Genomic DNA, 17,979 nt, shown 5'->3' with positions numbered 1-17,979 from the left:
TGGGACTTAAGCACACAACCTTCTGACTCGGATGAGAGATTGCTACCCACTGAGCCATGGTAGACACTATTTCTGGATTACAGTGGCTTCTCTCCTATTGTTTTCAGCCCGGATTGTGTCCCAAACTGCTTTTCCAATAATAAAAAAACATAGATCACGGTTGTGTTTTCACATGCATCTGTTGTTCAATAAAATTCTTCCCACAAAAAAAATAATTAAAGCATTAATTGGTTCTTTTAACATTACCTTGTAGGTTCTTTTAACATTACCTTGTAGGCTATTGATAACACAACATCTTTGAACTGGAGCTCTGAGAGTACAAGCGGGCAGATGCATTAACTGTCACAGCAGGGTGCAGAGAGAAAGTTACTGTATTGTTTTCACATGCTGGTTCCAATCAGCTGAGAGATCAGTTCCCTCTGCGCCCTGCTAGCAGTGCAAAGTGTCATGCTGTCGAGCTACACGTTCAGGGCACAAGTGCCAACCCATCCGTACCCTCAGCAGATCCCAGCCCGCTGAGGGCATCATGCACACTCCACCGCATTAACTCATTCCATCCTTTGCTCCTGTCCTGTGTGCTTGCAGTGGCACCTTTGGCAGACACCGTTATCATCGGGGTCACCCAATACAATATAATTGCAGCTAGGACTGCGGGCTCAATTTTCCACATTGGCGATTTTTGATGCAGTTGTCGAGTTACAGCCGATTTTTTAGTGGCCGACTGCGCCAAAAACAAGTTGCAAGTTTCACCGGAATAAATTTTCATTTTGGAGCTTAAGGTCTGCGCCAAAAAACTTAGGTTGCCAGGGTAACAAGAGACACACTGAAGGGCTGAGGCTGGAAAGTGAAACATACACAAGACACAGTTGTAGAGCCCCAGTGCCGCTCCTATCCCAGGCCGAATGTCCCCATCCCGGGTTAAATGGTCCTCACCCCCAGTGCGGCTCCTATCCCGGGCCAAACGGTCCTCACCCCCAGTGCTGCTCCTATCCCGGGCCAAACGGTCCTCACCCCCAGTCCTGGTCCTATCCCGGGCCAAATGGTCCTCACCCCCAGTGCGGCTCCTATCCTGGGCCAAACGGTCCTCACCCCCAGTGGTGCTCCTATCCCGGGCCAAACGGTCCTCACCCCCAGTGCTGCTCCTATCCCGGGTCAAACGGTCCTCACCCCCAGTGGTGCTCCTATCCCGGGCCAAACGGTCCTCACCCCCAGTGCGGCTCCTATCCCGGGCCAAACGGTCCTCACCCCCAGTCCTGGTCCTATCCCGGGCCAAACGGTCCTCACCCCCAGTGCGGCTCCGATCCCGGGCCAAATGGTCCTCACCCCCAGTGCGGCTCCTATCCCAGGCCAAATGGTCCTCACCCCCAGTGCGGCTCCGATCCCGGGCCAAATGGTCCTCACCCCCAGTGCGGCTCCTATCCCGGGCCAAACGGTCCTCACCCCCAGTGCGGCTCCTATCCCGGGCCAAATGGTCCTCACCCCCAGTGCGGCTCCTATCCTGTGCCAAAATGCCTCCTCCTCTGCCGCTGCTATCCCAGGCCGTGGAACTCGATCTTCTGCGCCGATTTTCTTAAGTTAGGTAAGGTATTTCAGAACGATGCGCTGCGCCGTTTTTGAAAAAATCGTAGTTGGCCAAACTCGTTTAAATGGCCAGAAATGGCACGGCTGGCACTCGGCTCCCCCAGTGACGTCAAAAACTCGGTGGCAACTAGTTTACGACGGGGGAGATTTTAGTTTGCTCCAAAGAAAACGGCAGACGCTAAAAAAACGGCACAGAATGGTGGCGAAAATTGAGCCCCGTGACTGGAGAGAGTGTCTTGAGCTGCAGAAGAGGAGAAGGAAGGAACATGGGAACACTGGTGGTGGGAACAATTCGAGTTAAGTGTATCACAACCATGTGTATTGTCTGTGATCTATTCTTATTTTAATAACATTCAGACTTGGATGAAACGGGGGACAAAAAAAAATCTAAATCCACCTTTCATATTTTTCTTGTAGTCATTTCAGAATATTTTTTCCCCTCCCCAAAAATGTACTTTTCAAAATTGTGCCGGTTCACACACAACTCAGAGACAAGAGGAATGTTGGGGAGCAATAACTCACGCTTGAACGAAGAGAGACTGGATTCATCGGTGTCAATTCTCAGCGTCTGTTCCAAAAGTTACTCAGCGCCAGAAATCATCTGAATTTTAGTCTCGACTCTTTACCTTGGATTTTGGCCTGATTTCGGTTTCAGGTTTCAGGAGTAATCTCGCTCCGATTTTTGTTTAGCGCCGAGGATGCACTAAATTTGGCTCAATTGTCTCTTTTCCCCCACGCTTTGCTTTATTTAAGTCGACGGGAAGGCAGTCTCGCCACTTCTCTCCCGATTGTGGTCAGGCGAACTTCCACCACACACTCAGGTGTGCTGTTGCTTGGCAACCCGCGACAAGTGCAGAATGACGACTGACCAGGGTAATGGAATCCGACTTTTAAGTTTCCCCACGGGTGGCCTTTGGGAGATTGGATTTGAGAGGAACTTGCATTTTCTGCGTGTTCCACATACCAGTGCCTTCGAGTATACAATGCAGCTCAATGATCGGAGTGGTCAGAATGGCTGGCTGGACAAAAGGAATGTATCTACAAGGGAGATGGGTGGTCTCCCAACTCTGGATGGATATAGTCCTGAAGGTTACATATTTTTATTTTATTTATTCATGAGACGTGGGCGTCATTGGCAAGACCAACATTTATTGCCCCATCCCAATTTGCCCTCGAGAAGGTGGTGGTGAGCTGCCTTCTTGAACCGCTGCAGTCCTTGTGATGAAGGTGCTCCCACGGTGACGTTATCGTAGCGGTTTGGTACAACTGAGTGGCCATTTCAGAGGGCAGTTAAGAGTCAATCACATTGCTGTGGGTCTGGAGTCGCATATAGGCCAGACCAGGTAAGGACGGCAGATTTCCTTCCCTAAAGGACATTGGTGAACCATATCGGTTTTTAACCCGGTAGTTTCATGGTCACCATGACTGTTACTGTACTAGCTTTTTGTTCCAGATTTATTTAATTAACTGAATTTAAATTCCACAGCTGCCATATTGGGCTTTGAACTCCCGTCCCCGGATCATTAGTCCAGGCCTCTGGATTGCTTGTCCAGTGACATAACCACTACGCTACTGTACCCTCATCACATGACCTCCCGCCTCCAACTAGCCCCCCAATCAAAAAGCCTTTATTTCCCAACTCCAATCACCTGCCCGTCTTCAAAATAATGCCACTGGAACTTTTACGTCCACTTGAGAAAGCAGATGGGGCCTTGGTCTCACGTCTCATCTGAAAGACGGCACCTCCGACAGTGCAGCACACTCTCAGTACTGCACTGGGAGAGTCAGCCTTGATTTTGTGCTCAAGTCTCTGGAGTTGAATTTGAACCACAACCTTCTGACTCTCAGGCGAGAGTGCTACCTCCATTATCCATATTTGTGACCATCAGTCAGAATTTTAGTTGGGCACAGTCTTGCACATCACATTGGTGCTAGCATGGCTGCAGTGAGACAATGAACCGCACAGCACAAGAGGATTAAATTCAGTTTGTTACTTATTTTGCCTTCATTCCCATGCCAAGGACATTGCTTTGCCATTTTCATCGAAGGAGATCCTTCCATGGATACAACTTAACCACTACTTGTCGATTTACCTAATCTCCTCACCCACGTTCTTCAATCATGTTATTGCGCCCCATGGTCTTTCACCATGGCTTCTCAACAACAATAAAAATATTACTTCTTTTCTGGTTTCAGCCTGGTTTCCTGCTGTTTCCTGTTGGGTCTAGGGCAGGTGGAAGTTCCTCCCTGCAGAAACCTCCCATTCCTCGCCGGCCTCCGGGCCTCCGGCTCCTCACTGACTGCCGGGCCTGCCGAGTGCATTGCTCCCTTGCGCCCCGCTGATTTCGGGACTCGGCTCCAAAGTGCGTTTCCGACCTCTGCCTGCTCACAGCCCTCGTCCGGGCAGGTAAGTGATTGGCTGGTTGATTGGTAAGTATCTCTCTTTCTCTTTTATAATCAGGTAAGTTTAATTCGAGGGATGGCAGGGCAGCTCAGTCCTGTGGAGTGCATGTCCTTCAGCACGTGGGAAATCCTGGGTGCTTCACGCAGCCTAGACAACCATGTGTGCAGGAGATGTCTCCAGCTTCAATTACTCGAGCAGCGGCTGGAGTCACTACGGTGCATCCGTGAGGCTGAGAGCTACATGGATAGCACGTTTCAGGAGGTGGTCACCCCGCAGCTTAAAAGCATGCAGGCAGAGAGGAAGTGGGTGATCACCAGACGGAGGAAGAATGCTAGGCAGGTAGTGCAGGAGATCCCCCCCGAGTCCATCTCGCTTTCCAACCAATATTCTCTTTTGAGCACTGGTGAGGGCGATGGTGCCGCTGGGGAGTGCAGCCAGAGCCAAGTCCAAAGCACCAAGGGTGGCTCAGCTGGACAGGGGGGAGGGACAAAGAATAAAAGAGCTATAGTGGTAGGAGATTCAATAGTTAGGGGAATAGAAAGGTGTTTCTGTGGCCGTAGATGCGACTCCAGGATGATATGGTGCTTCCCTGGTGCCAGGGTCTATGATGTCACAGAGCAGACGCAGGGCATTCTGGGGGGAGAGGGTGAACAGCAAGAGATTGTGGTCCATATCGGGACCCATGACATAGGTAAAAAGAGGGATGATGTCCTGCAGGCAGAATTTAGGGAGCTAGGAGAAAAATTAAAGGGTTGGACCTCGAAGGTAGTAATCTCCGGGTTACTAGCGGCGCCACGTGCTAATGAGTACAAGAATAGAAGATAGAAGAATAGAGAGGATGAACGCGTGGCTGGAGAGTTGGTGCAGGCGGGAGGGCTTTAAATTCCAATGCATTGGGACCGCCTCTGGGGGAGATGGGACCTGTATAAACCGGACGGGTTGCACCTCAACGGCGCCAGGACCAATATCCTCACGGGGAGTTTTGCTAGTGCTGTTGGGGAGAGTTTAAACTAGCTTGGCAGGGAGATGGAAACCTTAAACAAATTCAATAGGAAAGGAAGTAAAGCTGAAATTGCAAAACAAGAATGTAGAAAGTGAATTATAAGGCAGAGGAAACAAGGGTTATATGTAGTAATCAAGGAGGTCTTCCTGTGCTAAATAGTATATCCTTTAATGCAAGGAGAACAGAGAATGAGGCGGATGAGCTGAAGCACAGGTAGACACTTGGGAGTATGGCATTATAGCCATTGCAGAGACATGGCTGAAAGAGGGGCAGGTTTGGCAGCTCAACAGGATTTTTAGACAGGACAGAGAGGGGATAAAAAGGGGGCGGGGTCGCAGTATTGATGAAAGAAACTATTATAGCTGTGGGGAGGAATGATATGTTAGAGGGATCATCAAATGAAGCCATATGGGTCAAATTGAAAAATAAGTAAGCGGCGATCACACTGCTGGTGTGTATTATAAACCCCCAAACAGTGAGAGGGAGAAAGAAGAGCAAATATGTAGGCAAATTTTAGTGAAGTCAAAAAACCATAGGGCGGTAATAGTAGGGGATTTCAACTACCCGAATATTGATTGGGACAAATATAGTGTGAAGGGTATAGAGGGTGCAGAATTCCTAAAATGCACTCAAGAGAACTTTTTTAGTCAGTATGTAAGAAGCCCAACACGAGAGGAGGCGGTTCTGGATTTCGTTTTGGGGAATGAAGCTGGGCAGGTGGAAGGGGTATCAGTGTGAGAACACTTGGGTGCCGGTGATCATAATTCAGTCAGATTCAAGGTAGTTATGGATAAGGACAAGGATAGACCAGGAATAAAATTCCCAATTCGGGAAAAGCTAAGCTGAGAAGTGATTTGGCCACAGTGGACTGGAAACAGCTACTTGAAGGACAATGTCGGAACAGTGAAAGGCATTCAAGGAGGAAATCCAGAGGGCTCAGGCCAAACATGTGCCCTTAAAGAAAAAGGGTGGGAATAACAATTCTAGAGCCTCCTGGATGTCTAGGGACTTACAGGGGAGGATAAAGAAAAAAAAGGGAAGCTTATGTCATATACCGACAGCTAAATAGTATAGAATCTCTGGAAGAATATAAGAAGTTCAGAGGTGAAATTAAAAAGGACATTAGGAATGCTAAGAGAGAGCATGAAAAATTATTGGCAAGTAAAATTAAGGAAAACCCAAAGATATTCTATAAATATATTAAGAGCAAGAGGATAACTAAAGAAAGGGTAGGGCCTATTAGAGACCATGAGGGTAATCTGTGTGTGGAGGCGGAAGATATGGGTATGCTTCTTAATGAATACTTTGCTTCTGTTTTCAAAAGGGAAGGGCCTATGTAGAGATGGTAGACCAATTGAACAAATACTTTGGATGTGTCTTCACTAAGGAAGACACAAATAACCTTCCGGAAATACGAGGGGACAGAGGGTCTAGCGAAAAGGAGGAACTGAAGGAAATCCTTATTAGTCAGGAAATTGTGTTAGGGAAATTGATGGGATTGAAGGCCGATAAATCCCCAGGGCCTGATAAGTACTCTGGGATGCAGCCTAAAGAAGTTGCCCTAGAAATAGTGGATGCATTGGTCATCATTTTCCAACATTCTATTGACTCTGGATCAGTTCCTATGGACTGGAGGGTAGCTAATGTAACAGCACTTTTTTAAAAAGAAGGGAGAGAGAAAACAGGGAATTATAGACCGGTTAGCCTGATATCGGTGGTGGGGAAAATGTTGGAATCAATTATTAAAGATGAAATAGCAGCGCATTTGGAAAACAGTGACCGGATCGGTCCAAGTCAGCATGGATTTATGAAAGGGAAATCATGCTTGACAAATCTTCTAGAATTTGAGGATGTAACTAGTAGAATGGACAAGGGAGAACCAGTGGGAATGTGGTGTATTTGGACTTTCAAAAGGTTTTCGACAATGTCCCACACAAGAGATTGGTGTGCAAAATTAAAGCACATGGTATTGGGGGTAATGTATTGATGTGGATAAGAAACTGGTTGGCAGACAGGAAGCAGAGAGACGGAATAAACGGGTCCTTTTCAGAATGGCAGGCAGTGACCAGTGGGGTGCTGCAGGGTTCAGTGCTGGGACCCCAGCTATTTACAATATACATCAATGATTTAAATGAAGGAATTGAATGTAATATCTCCAAGTTTGCAGATGACACTAAGCTGGGTGGCAGTGTGAGCTGTGAGGAGGACGTTAAGAGGCTCCAGGGTGACTTGGACAGGTTAGGTGAATGGGCAAATGCATGGCAGATGCAGTATAATGTGGATAAATGTGGTTATCTACTTTGGTGGCAAAAACAGGAAGATAGAATATTATCTGAATGGTGACAGATTAGGTAAAGGTGAGGTGCAACGAGACCTGGGTGTCATGGTACATCAGTCATTAAAGGCTGGCATGCAGGTGCAGCAGGTGGTGAAGAAGGAAAATGGAATGTTGGCCTTCATAGCTAGAGGATTTGAGTATAGGAGCAGGGAGGCCTTACTGCAGTTGTATAGAGCCTTGGTGAGGCCACACCTAGAATATTGTGTTCAGTTTTGGTCTCCTAATCTGAGGAAGGATGTTCTTGCTATTGAGGGAGTACAGTGAAGGTTCACCCGACTGATTCCCGGGATGGCAGGACTGACATATGAGGAGAGACTGGATCAACTGGGCTTGTATCCACTGGAGTTTAGAAGAATGAGGGGATCTCATAGAAACATATAAAATTCTGACGGGATTGGACAGGTTAGAGGCAGGAAGAATGCTCCCATTGCTGTGGAGTTCCAGAACCAGGGGTCACAGTCTAAGGATAAGGGGTAAGCCATTTAGGACCGAGATGAGGAGAAACTTCTTCACTCAGAGAATAGTGAACGTGTGGAATTCTCTACCACAGAAAGTTGTTGAGGCCAATTTGTTAGATATGTTCAAAAGGGAGTTAGATGTGGCCCTTACGGCTAAAGGGATCAAGGAGAGAAAGCAGAAAAGGGGTACTGAGGGAATGATCAGCCATGATCTTATTGAATAGTGGTGCAGGCTCGAAGAGCCGAATAGCCTACTCCTGCACCTATTTTCTATGTTTCTATGTTATGCTTAAATTGTATAATACACTGGTTAGACCACAGCTGGAATACTGTGTGCAGTTCTGGTCGCCGTATTATAGGAAGGACATGATTGCACTGGAGAGGATGCAGAGGAGATTTACGAGGATGCTGTCTGGAATGGAGAATCTTAGCTATGAGGACAGATTGAATAAGCTGGGTTTGTTCTTCTTGGAACAGAGGAGGCTGAGAGGAGACCTCATTAAGATGTATTAAATTTTGAGGGGCCTGGATATAGTGGATAGCAAGGGCCTATTTCCCTTGGTGGAGGGGCCAATTACGAGGGGGCATAGGTTTAACATGGTTGGTGGAAGGTTTAGAGGGGATTTGGGGGAAGCTTCTTCATGCACAGGGTTGTGGGGGTCTGGAACTCACTGCCTGGAAGGGTGGTGTAGGCAGAAACCTTCACCACATTTAAAAGGTTCTTGGATGTGCACTTGAAGTGCTGTAATCTGCAGGGTTACGGACCTAGAGCTGGTAAGTGGGATTCGACTTGTTGGCTGGCACAGACACGATGGCAAGTACATCATGGAATCTAATATGGCCAGAGTGATATCCTGGACTAGTTTCCATCACCTGGATGGGTCGGAGATGAATTTTCCCAGATTTTTTTCCCCCAATTAGCCTGGGTTTTTTATCTGGTTGTTTGCCTCTCCCAGGAGATCGCATGGCTCCGGGTGGGGTGGAGTGTAAAATGTTGCAATACATGGGGTATCACAGTTGTGTGGGGCGGACTGGTTGGGCCGAATGCTCTTTACCTGTCCGCCATTGTTCATTATTCATAGGTTTACATGCAACCTTCAGGTCTGCTGACCGAGGGCTGTGTGACTCTTTGTCGGCCGGCGGGGACACAATGGTCCGAAATGGCCTCCTTCTGCGCTGAAAATGTCTGTGTTTCAATGTTTTCACCACATGACCTTAGCTTCATAACTGCTCGATTCACTTGGAGCTTTCTTTGCCCAGACATTACTCTCTGACTCCATTAAGCCGAAAGTAGCTCTTACTGAAGGTGTAAATGGTCTTCCTTGAGGAGAAAGACTGATACAATTTTCAAGTATCAGCCTCTCATGCTTCAGCTCATAAAGTGAAAATTGCCATCGCACTTGCTAGCATCCAGTTTGCTAAAATCACATTAGCTGATGGAATGTTTGCAGGTATTTTCTGTCTCACACTTCGCTGCCAGCAGGATACATTGACTTGAGTGCCTATTTAGTCCCTTAAATTGTGTCAAAAGCAGCCAGCTCAGCAAATCCTCCAAAAGTGTGAAAAGTATTGTGAAGTATACCAAGTGGCTCAGTCACTCTTGTCCCAGAGTTAGAAGGTTGTAGGCTTGACTCTCACGGCAGTGCAGAACCTACAGAACCAACCACTTGCATTTCTATAGCACCTTTAATGTAGTAAAACATCCTAAGGCACTTCACAGGAGCATTGTCAAACAAAATTTGAAACCGAGCTACATCAAGAGATATTAGGAGAGGTGAGCAAAAGCATGGTCAAAGAGGTAGGCTTTAAGGACTGCCTTAATGGAAAAGAGAGAACTAGAGAGACGGAGAGGTTTGGGGAGGGAATTCCAGAGCTGAGGGCCTAGGCAAGTAATGGCAGGGCCGCCAAAGGTGGAGCGATGAAAATCGGGAATGCTCAAGAGGCCAGAATTGCCGCTTTCCTTAAGGCCTGTTACCACCGGAATTCGGCAGCCATGCTGCAGAGTGCAATAGCCGCTGACTTTTTGTGTAATGGCCGTTATTATCAAAATTCTGCTCCTGCGGCATCCCGGCGATGACCCACTCTGCCCACCCACCCATCCCCCCCCACCCGCCTCCACTGCTGCCAATCCATCCTAAGTGCATTATCAGAGTGTGCACCGCAGATGTTTCTCCCCGACGGCAAAATTCCGCCAAGAAAATCTTCCTCCCGTCGGGCGGTGCCAAAAGCTAATTTTTTTTTCTCCAGACAGTGCAGTGAGGCTGTGGCCTTCTGAAATGGCGGTGTGGCTCCCATTAAAGGGGAGGGCACACTGCCGCCATGCCACTGCCATGTCGAGCCGACAATTAAGCCCCCAGGTTCGGCCGGGTCACCAACAGGCAGCCTAGCACTCCCTCTTGGGTGCCAGGCTGTTGGCTCGGCCGAAACCCTCCCTGGTGGCCCAGTGGACCAAAGTTTAAAAATCGCGAAGGCTCTCCTCTAAGCCGTGGTGACGCGGCGCCGTGATCAGCATTATGCTGATGACTGACAGGGGCGGACACTACACCCACCCCCGCCCCCCCCTCAACCTCCGCCCCTCTAGTGTGCTTAACACCGCATATCCCTCTCCTAATGAGCGATTTCCGGTCTGCCGGAAAAAAAAAAGAGCGGAATTACGCTCAAGAGGCCACCTCATCCTGCATCATCATAGGCAGTCCCTCGGAATCGAGGAAGACTTGCGTCCATTCCTGAAGTGGCTGAACATTCCAATACGAGAACCACACTCTCAGTCACCCACCTCGGCAGTAAAAACACTAGAAACAGGTTGCGTCCGCCCCGTTTCCAGTGGTGGGCAATTTCGGTCCCAAGGAGTTGCTGGACCGGGAGCCAATGTAGGTCAGTGAGCACAGGGGTGATGGATGAACGGGACACAGGTGCAAGTTAGGATATGAACAAACTAGGTCGGCATTCCAATGCACTGGTGGGGTTGTGACGTATTGTTGGAGGTACTATCCTTTGGATGGTATGTTAAGCCGAGGTATTATGATCCTTGTCAGGTGGATGTTGAAATGAGAAGATTAGTGTTAGTGTATGAAATGGCAAAATCAAATTGGCCAACGGTCCTCCTTGATCACAACCTTGTCATGTGACACTCTCGACCCTGTTCATATTTGCCTCTGGAGGCAGTGCTGCAATACATACTAAAGGAAAAAAGAAAGAATTTGCATATATAAAGTGCCTTTCACGACCTCGGTACGTCCCAAAGTGCTTTACATTTGAAGTGTAGTCACTGTTGTAATGTGAGAAATGCGGCAGCCATCTTGCACACAGAAAGATTTCAGAAACAGTAATAATGATTAGATAATCAGTTTTAGGTGTTGGTTGAGGGAGGAATATTGGCCAGTACATTGGGGATAACTTCCCTGCTCTTCTCGAATCGTGTGATGGGATCTTCTACATCCACCTGAGAGGGCAGTGGAGGCCTCAGTTTACAAAGACAGCACAGAAACAGGTTCATGCCAGCGTTTATGTTCCACAAGAGCCTCTTCCCACCCCTGTTCATCTAACCACATCAACATATCCTACTATTCTTTTCTCCCTCATGTGCTAACCTAGCTTCCCCTTGAATGCATTTGTGTCACTCGCCTCAACGACTCCCTGTGGTAGTGAGTTCCACATTCTCACCACTCTATGGGTAAAGAAGTTTGTCCTCAATTCCCTTTTGGATTTATTAGTGACTATCTTATATTTATGGCTCCTAATTCCGGTCTTGCCCGCAAATGGAAACATCTTCTCTACGTCTGCCCTATCAAACCCTTTCAAAATGTCGAACACCTCCATCAGGTCACCCGTCAGTCTTCTCTTTTCTGGAGAAAAGAGCTCCAGTCTGTTCAATCTATCGTAATGGGTATAACGTCTCAGTTCTGGTATCATTCTGGAAAATCTTTGTGTGCCTTCTCAGTGCCTCTGTATCCTTTTTATAATATGGAGACCAGAACTGTTCATGGTACTCCAAATGTGATCTAACCAAGGTTCTATACAAGTTTAGCATAACTTCCCTGCTTTTCAATTCTATCCCTCTAGAAATGAATCCCAGTGCTTTGTTTGCTTTTTTAAATGGCCTCATTAACCTCCGTTGCTACTTTTAGTGATCTGTGTATCTGTACCCACAGATACCGCTGTTCCTCTAACCCATTTAGACACTTATTTTCCAAGGAATACGTGGCCTCCTTATTGGAATCATAGAATGGTTACAGCAGAGAAGGAGGCCAATTGGGCCGTCAAGCCCATGCCGGCTCTCTCCATGAGCACTTCAGCTCGTCCCACTCCCGTACCTCTCCCCGTAGCCCTGCATTTTTTTTTCCTTCGGATACTTATCCAAATCCCTTTTGAAAGCCATGATCGAATCTGCCTCCACCACCCTTTCAGGCAGTGCATTCCAGATCATAACTACTTCCTACCAAAATGAATTACCTCGTACTTATCCATTCTGCAGTTCAATTGCCGATTACATGCCCATTCTGCAAGTTTATTAATGTTTTCCTGTATTTTGTTGCAGTCCTCTTCTGCAGTAACTACAGCTCCCAACAACAGTGGTCCCAGGACCGATCCTTGTGGACCACCACTTTCCACCATTTGCCAATCTGAGTAACTACCTTGAACCCATGCTCAGTTCTGCTTACTATCCATTCTGGTACATGTTCTGACCTTAGTGATGAGTCTACTACAATCCAAATATGTTACATCGACTGTATTACCCTTATCTACCCTGTTACTTCTTCAAATAATTCAATAAGGTTGGTCAATCCTTTTTGGAATCTGTGCTGACTACTTTATTATATTTTCAGTTTCTAGATGTTTTTATATTACATATTTGATTAATGATTCCATTTATCTTTTCTACCATTGATATTAAGCTAATTGGTCTATAGTTCCCTGGGTTGCTCTCTCTCTCTTTTTATATAGGAATCACATTAGCTGACTGCCAGTCCTCTGGCATTATTCGCTTTTCTAATTAATTCTTTTATATTATATATAATAGTGCCTCTGCAATCTCTTCCCCAACATCTTTTAATATGCATGGATGCAATCCATCCGGACCAGGAATTTTATCTTCTCTAAGTTTGATTAGTTTTTCACTCATCTCTCCTTTTCTATCTTAAATATCTTAATATCCTTTTTGGTATCTTCTTCTAATGTCATATCCACCATGTTCCCTAGCAAATACCCAGGCAAAGTAATTATTTAATATTTTTGCTATTTTGCTGACATTACAGCGTTTAACGTCCCATCCGAACAACAGCGCCTCAGACATTGCAGCATTCCCTCAGTACTGCACTGGGAGTGACGGCCCGCATTCTTTCAATGTGGGATCGGGGTAAGGTTGGTGACAAGAGCAATTCATCCCCTCCCGGCTCCATATTCAGGTAAGCATATATTTTTTGAAACTGACCTTGTTGGTAGCGGACAGTCCCATGATCTGGTTTTACTGAGTGCAGCTGGCACAGGCTGCCTCAGGGCAGTGGGAGCCTCAAAGAGGAGTTAGGCCCCTTATTTGCATACGCAAAGAGCCCAAAGCCTGTTTCAAGCGGGGGCACTGGGTGCAATGTGCCCCCATGACGTGCGGGCATGCATCGATTGGGAGGTCCCATGCAGGCTGCTCACCAGCTGTTGCAGCTGGAAAAGATAACGTGCAACAAATTTAAAGGGATCATGCCTGGAAAAGAAATTAGAGGGAGCATTGACTGGGTGCCTATTTTTTCCTGTACCAATAAGGTGGGCGATGCTGCCAAATTTATAGGCCTAAACTGTAGCCTAACTAAGATTTTGTACTGGTTCATCATTACCTCCTTGCTTTATATTCTATGTCTCTGAATACAAAACATTTGTTTTTCTTTATATGATCTTATCTACTTGTGTTGCCACCTTTATTGGCCTGTATATCTGCACATCAAGATTCCTCTAGTCTACTTAAAATCACGGGTTTAGATTGGACAATGGGTTTACAATTTACCAATTCCAACCCAGTGATCCTGCATAATCTACATGCAGCAAAATAACAATTACGAGATTAATTTTAATAATTTCATGGACTTTTTATGGAGCATTAGCAAGCTGATGGAACATTGCTGGATACTGATATGTAAACATGTCCCTGTAATTAACAAATGATGAATAATTATAGTCACAATGCAAACTGTGGACTGACTGTTTTCGCTCTGAAATTCTTGGAAATCAAAAGAAACATTCCATGTTTGATTATGGTACCACAGAACAAAACGCTCAACGTGATTGGTTAGACAGCTGTCACATGCTACAAGATAACAAGTCATTATCACACAGTAATTGATATAAATAGTAGTGCTTGACCAGTGACATCAACAGTGCCCTTGAGTGATTCACATTAACACACTAGGAATGACAACTGTGCACAACAGAATACTACCTGTTTCTGTGCCAAGCAGAATAGGTGAAGCTTCCCCAATGCTTTAGGGAGTAAATGCACCAGCCATTGTGGTAATGACTCATACATAGGAACAGAAGGAGGCCATTCAGCTCCTCCAGCCTATGCGGCCGTTCAATTAGATCATGGCTGATCTATATCTCAACTCCAGTTATCCAGCTTTATCTCCCCGGGGGAAGGGAGAGTGCAGGGAAAGGAAATAAAAGAAATCAGAGAGAGCTCCCACTCAGATTCGAGCTCAACATGTGATGTCTGACACGGTCGAATATCCGGTTACCGCTCACTGCCTCACAGCCAGATACCAGATGGCCAATGACTCCCATGGAGCCAAAACCCACTGTGAGTCAGCACCCACAGGAGAGGAGAGGAGCAAATTGGAGGGGAATAAGATGCCACAAATAAAACAAAATACTTGCGGTTGAAGTATCTCACGCTCAGAATACGTTTTGACCTTAATCAGCAGGACCAGTACAGCTACACCCAAGACTGATTAACAGCTGATGGATTTTGATCTCAAGTTTTTTTTTCCTGAGAATGCATTAGATACGTTCGGGCAGATGTAGATTGCAAGTCAGAGATATGTGCCTACTAATTCCTTTGAAACATGACTGTTTCAGTAGAGCAGATCGTTTCAACACTACAACAGTCATTTTAGATATCTGTAATGTAACAGTAATGTTGAGATAGCAGGAAAGCCCTGTACGAGTGAGTGGTGCTGGATAGTATTTGAGGCAATGCATTTATCGGAGGGCAAGAATAAATACCAATAAAACCAGACTTAATAACAACAGATTAGAAAAAGGAAGGCAACTTGAATGTTGATAATGGTGGCCTTGATAAGTGATATCTTGAAGGATACTTACTATAAGCTGATTGATGAAGCACCCCTTGTCCATGACTCCACATACACTATACAACATTGGAGCCTCATGAATTAACCCAATGACTAGACAGACCAATGATAAACACAGCACTAGACCTTGAATGAGACAAGTGCTGCAAGAAATACTAGCCTATGGCCCATAACAAAGGGTTTGAAAGTGCAGAGCCACTTTGATCAGAAACATCCATTCTTTTCAGTGGGAATCAACATCTGCAGATTCCTTTAGACAAAAGGATGTCAAAACCTTTGAGGCATTGGATATTTTAACTAAATTCTTGCTTTTGACACTCATGACTACTGTATACATACAAGGGGATCCTTGCATAAGACAACATCCTTCCCACAAAATTCCATTCAACAGAGATTTTAAAAAACAGGATCCTGGTATAAGATGAGGGTCTACATTGCAGGTTCTACCCATCAAAATTCTCACCTTCCTGTTGGCTGGTCTCCACAAACCCATTTTTCTCTCTGTTCAATCACGACATGCCTATCAACAGTTGCTATCAAACGGCCCTTCAGTCTTCCGTTTCCTGGTTCAGCTACTGTTTGTAAATCTCTCCTTTCTATCCATCCCGTAAGCCTGTCCCCAATTTAAAAATCATCTCTGTATCTCGAGCCTGGGCTTAAGTCGTGTCAGGAGAGTGAGTTGCCTTTGAAGTATCACAGCATTGTACGCAGAATGGAGCATAGCAGGAGCTGACAGGAAGACTGACTCCACCATCTTTGGAGATCTGGCTCCAGAAAGCCTGGGGGTGGGGGGGGAGGAGGAGGCGAAGGACACAAAGTTGTAGTCCTATAAGATCATAAATGGCAATATAAAACTAATCACAGCACAAACTGCTTATGTTTTAATATATGTTGATGTTACTACAGCTCCATCAGATCCTAAGACCTCTCGGCCTTGATAGAGGCTTCACCTCACTCAGGCGATCACAGCCCAACTAGAAATACTAGTTTAAAATGCTAGTCAAACACCTGCTATTCCCCACCTGCCTACTCCCGCCCATGAATATCTCCTAACAAAGAACATGTGAAACTTCTACACATCCTAGAACTATTTTCAGAGAACTTATACGTTACAATTACACTGGTGCATAATGATCCCAATTCTGAAGTGGCTGTGGCATTGAGAGGGTATGGCATCAACGTTAAAGTCTGGACATCCCAAAATACACTATGCCATGTACTTGCAAAAACACAATGATCGTAAACTCTTTTCCATAAATATCAAAAGTTTATTTGGATGAAAGTTTTAAAAACGCAGAACGTCAAAACGAGTTATACGATGCAATGAAGGTCCACTTACTTCTCATATTCTTGGTTGTCTCTGTCACAGCGGCCATCCTTATGCTTTTCCCAGTCTTTCCCGTGCTTGCAAGTGGTCAGTGAGATAATATCCTTCCCATTGTGGATGTGGTGTAAGGCATTTCTGGTATCTGACCCAATTCCAGTCAAGTATCTCTTGCCTTTGAAGACCAACAGGTACTTTCTCCTGGGTGGGACATTGTTGTAGAGGAGCCAGCCTTTCTCACCACCCTTCTGAGGATGCTCTCTTGAAAACAAAGGGATCGAGACATCAAAATGTGGCCTGTAACTCTCCATGTAAAAACTTGCTTTGGCCACCATGGCCTGGCCAATGTCAAAGCCCAAATCCTCTGTGTAATCAGGCCAAGTTCCCGAGTAGAGGTTAAATATCAGATGGTTCCTGCCGTTATTCCACAAGGGAAAACTCTGGATTTTGCCATCGACGTTGTGAATGTATTGCAAGGAAAGCTGGTCGCGATCTAAAGTGTCTATACCCATGACAAATAAGCAGGCCTGGTGTGGATCCGGAGTATAATACCTGGACCCTTGGATGGAGGCAAGAATTTTTTGGTAACTTTCAGAAACTTTATCCCCTTTGGATTGGGGGTAGATGTAAACTCCGAAGCCTCGTTTCTCGCACAGAGACAGGTCGAAACAGGTCTCCATCCGACACCTGCTGTCCTTGTACACGTTCGCCTTGTTCTCCCTCTTGTTCTTCGGAGACTCCCGCAGCCGAACGTCCACCTCGCCTCCCCCAGGCTGCTCCTCAAAACTTTTGAGCGTCGCCTCATCGTCCCACGCCGGCCACCTCCTCCCCATCACCATGTCCTCGCTCTGCCTCCGTGCCAAGAACTTCAGCTGCCAGATCTGCGCTCCCCCGAAGTAGAAAAGCAAGAGCCAGCAAGCGCAGAACGCGATCAGGATGTATTTCTTCCTGGCCTGCATGTGTCCGGGACCATTCACTCTCCTCGGCAGGAAGATGCTGCTGGGCAGAGAAAGAGCCAGGGGGTGGCACTTGGACCGGATGGTGGTGGCAGAGCACAGGGCAGCCCGACAGCCCCGATCTCAAGCGCTTCCAGAGCCCGGCGCTGCCAGGAGAGGCATCCTGCCGATTCCAAAGCAAGGGCGGGTGTGGACCAGCGGGGGACCAGCCTGGCATGGGGCAGCCGGGGACATTTGCTGCAGTTGGCTGCTGCCCGGGGCTGGAGCTGGATGGGGGAAGCCGTTAAGGGAAGAAGCTGCTGCTGTTGCTGCTGGAAGCGCCGGCTGGGGCTTGCCGAGTGCCGCTGCTCCGCTGCTGCAGGGTCTGGCTGGGAGGAGCGGTGCCTCCCCGGGGCTGGGGCTGGGGCTGCGGGCGGTAGCGGCTCCGGCAGCCACTCACTCCCGGATTGTATCCATCTCGCTGACACTCAGGTGTAACCGTGTCCAAACATTCCATTTCCGAACCTTGGCTCCACCAACATTCCAAGCAGGCCACGCCTCTCCGGCACGCCCGCTCCATTGGCCAGCTTTTCCTCTGCTCTCCCATTGGACAATCTATGCCCCCCTCCTTACCCGCCTCC

General features: G+C 46.9%; 1 protein-coding gene across 1 annotated transcript in view; it reads right to left on the bottom strand.

Moving 5' to 3' along the window:
• LOC139279775 (exostosin-1-like) overlaps window positions 1-17,863 on the bottom strand; it is a 310,837-nt gene extending 292,974 nt beyond the window's left edge. Inside the window, exon 1 of the mRNA XM_070898984.1 lies at window positions 16,419-17,863. Within this exon, the coding sequence (XP_070755085.1) occupies window positions 16,419-17,362 (944 nt within the window). The 5' untranslated portion in view covers window positions 17,363-17,863. The remainder of the gene's footprint in view (window positions 1-16,418) is intronic.
• Between the last annotated feature and the right edge of the window lie 116 nt (window positions 17,864-17,979).

The sequence above is a fragment of the Pristiophorus japonicus genome, chromosome 14 (genome assembly GCF_044704955.1).
Source record: "Pristiophorus japonicus isolate sPriJap1 chromosome 14, sPriJap1.hap1, whole genome shotgun sequence".
Lineage (NCBI taxonomy): Eukaryota > Metazoa > Chordata > Chondrichthyes > Pristiophoridae > Pristiophorus > Pristiophorus japonicus.
The sequence above is the reverse complement of the archived record's forward strand: the minus strand, read 5'-3'. Positions and strand labels throughout refer to the sequence as shown.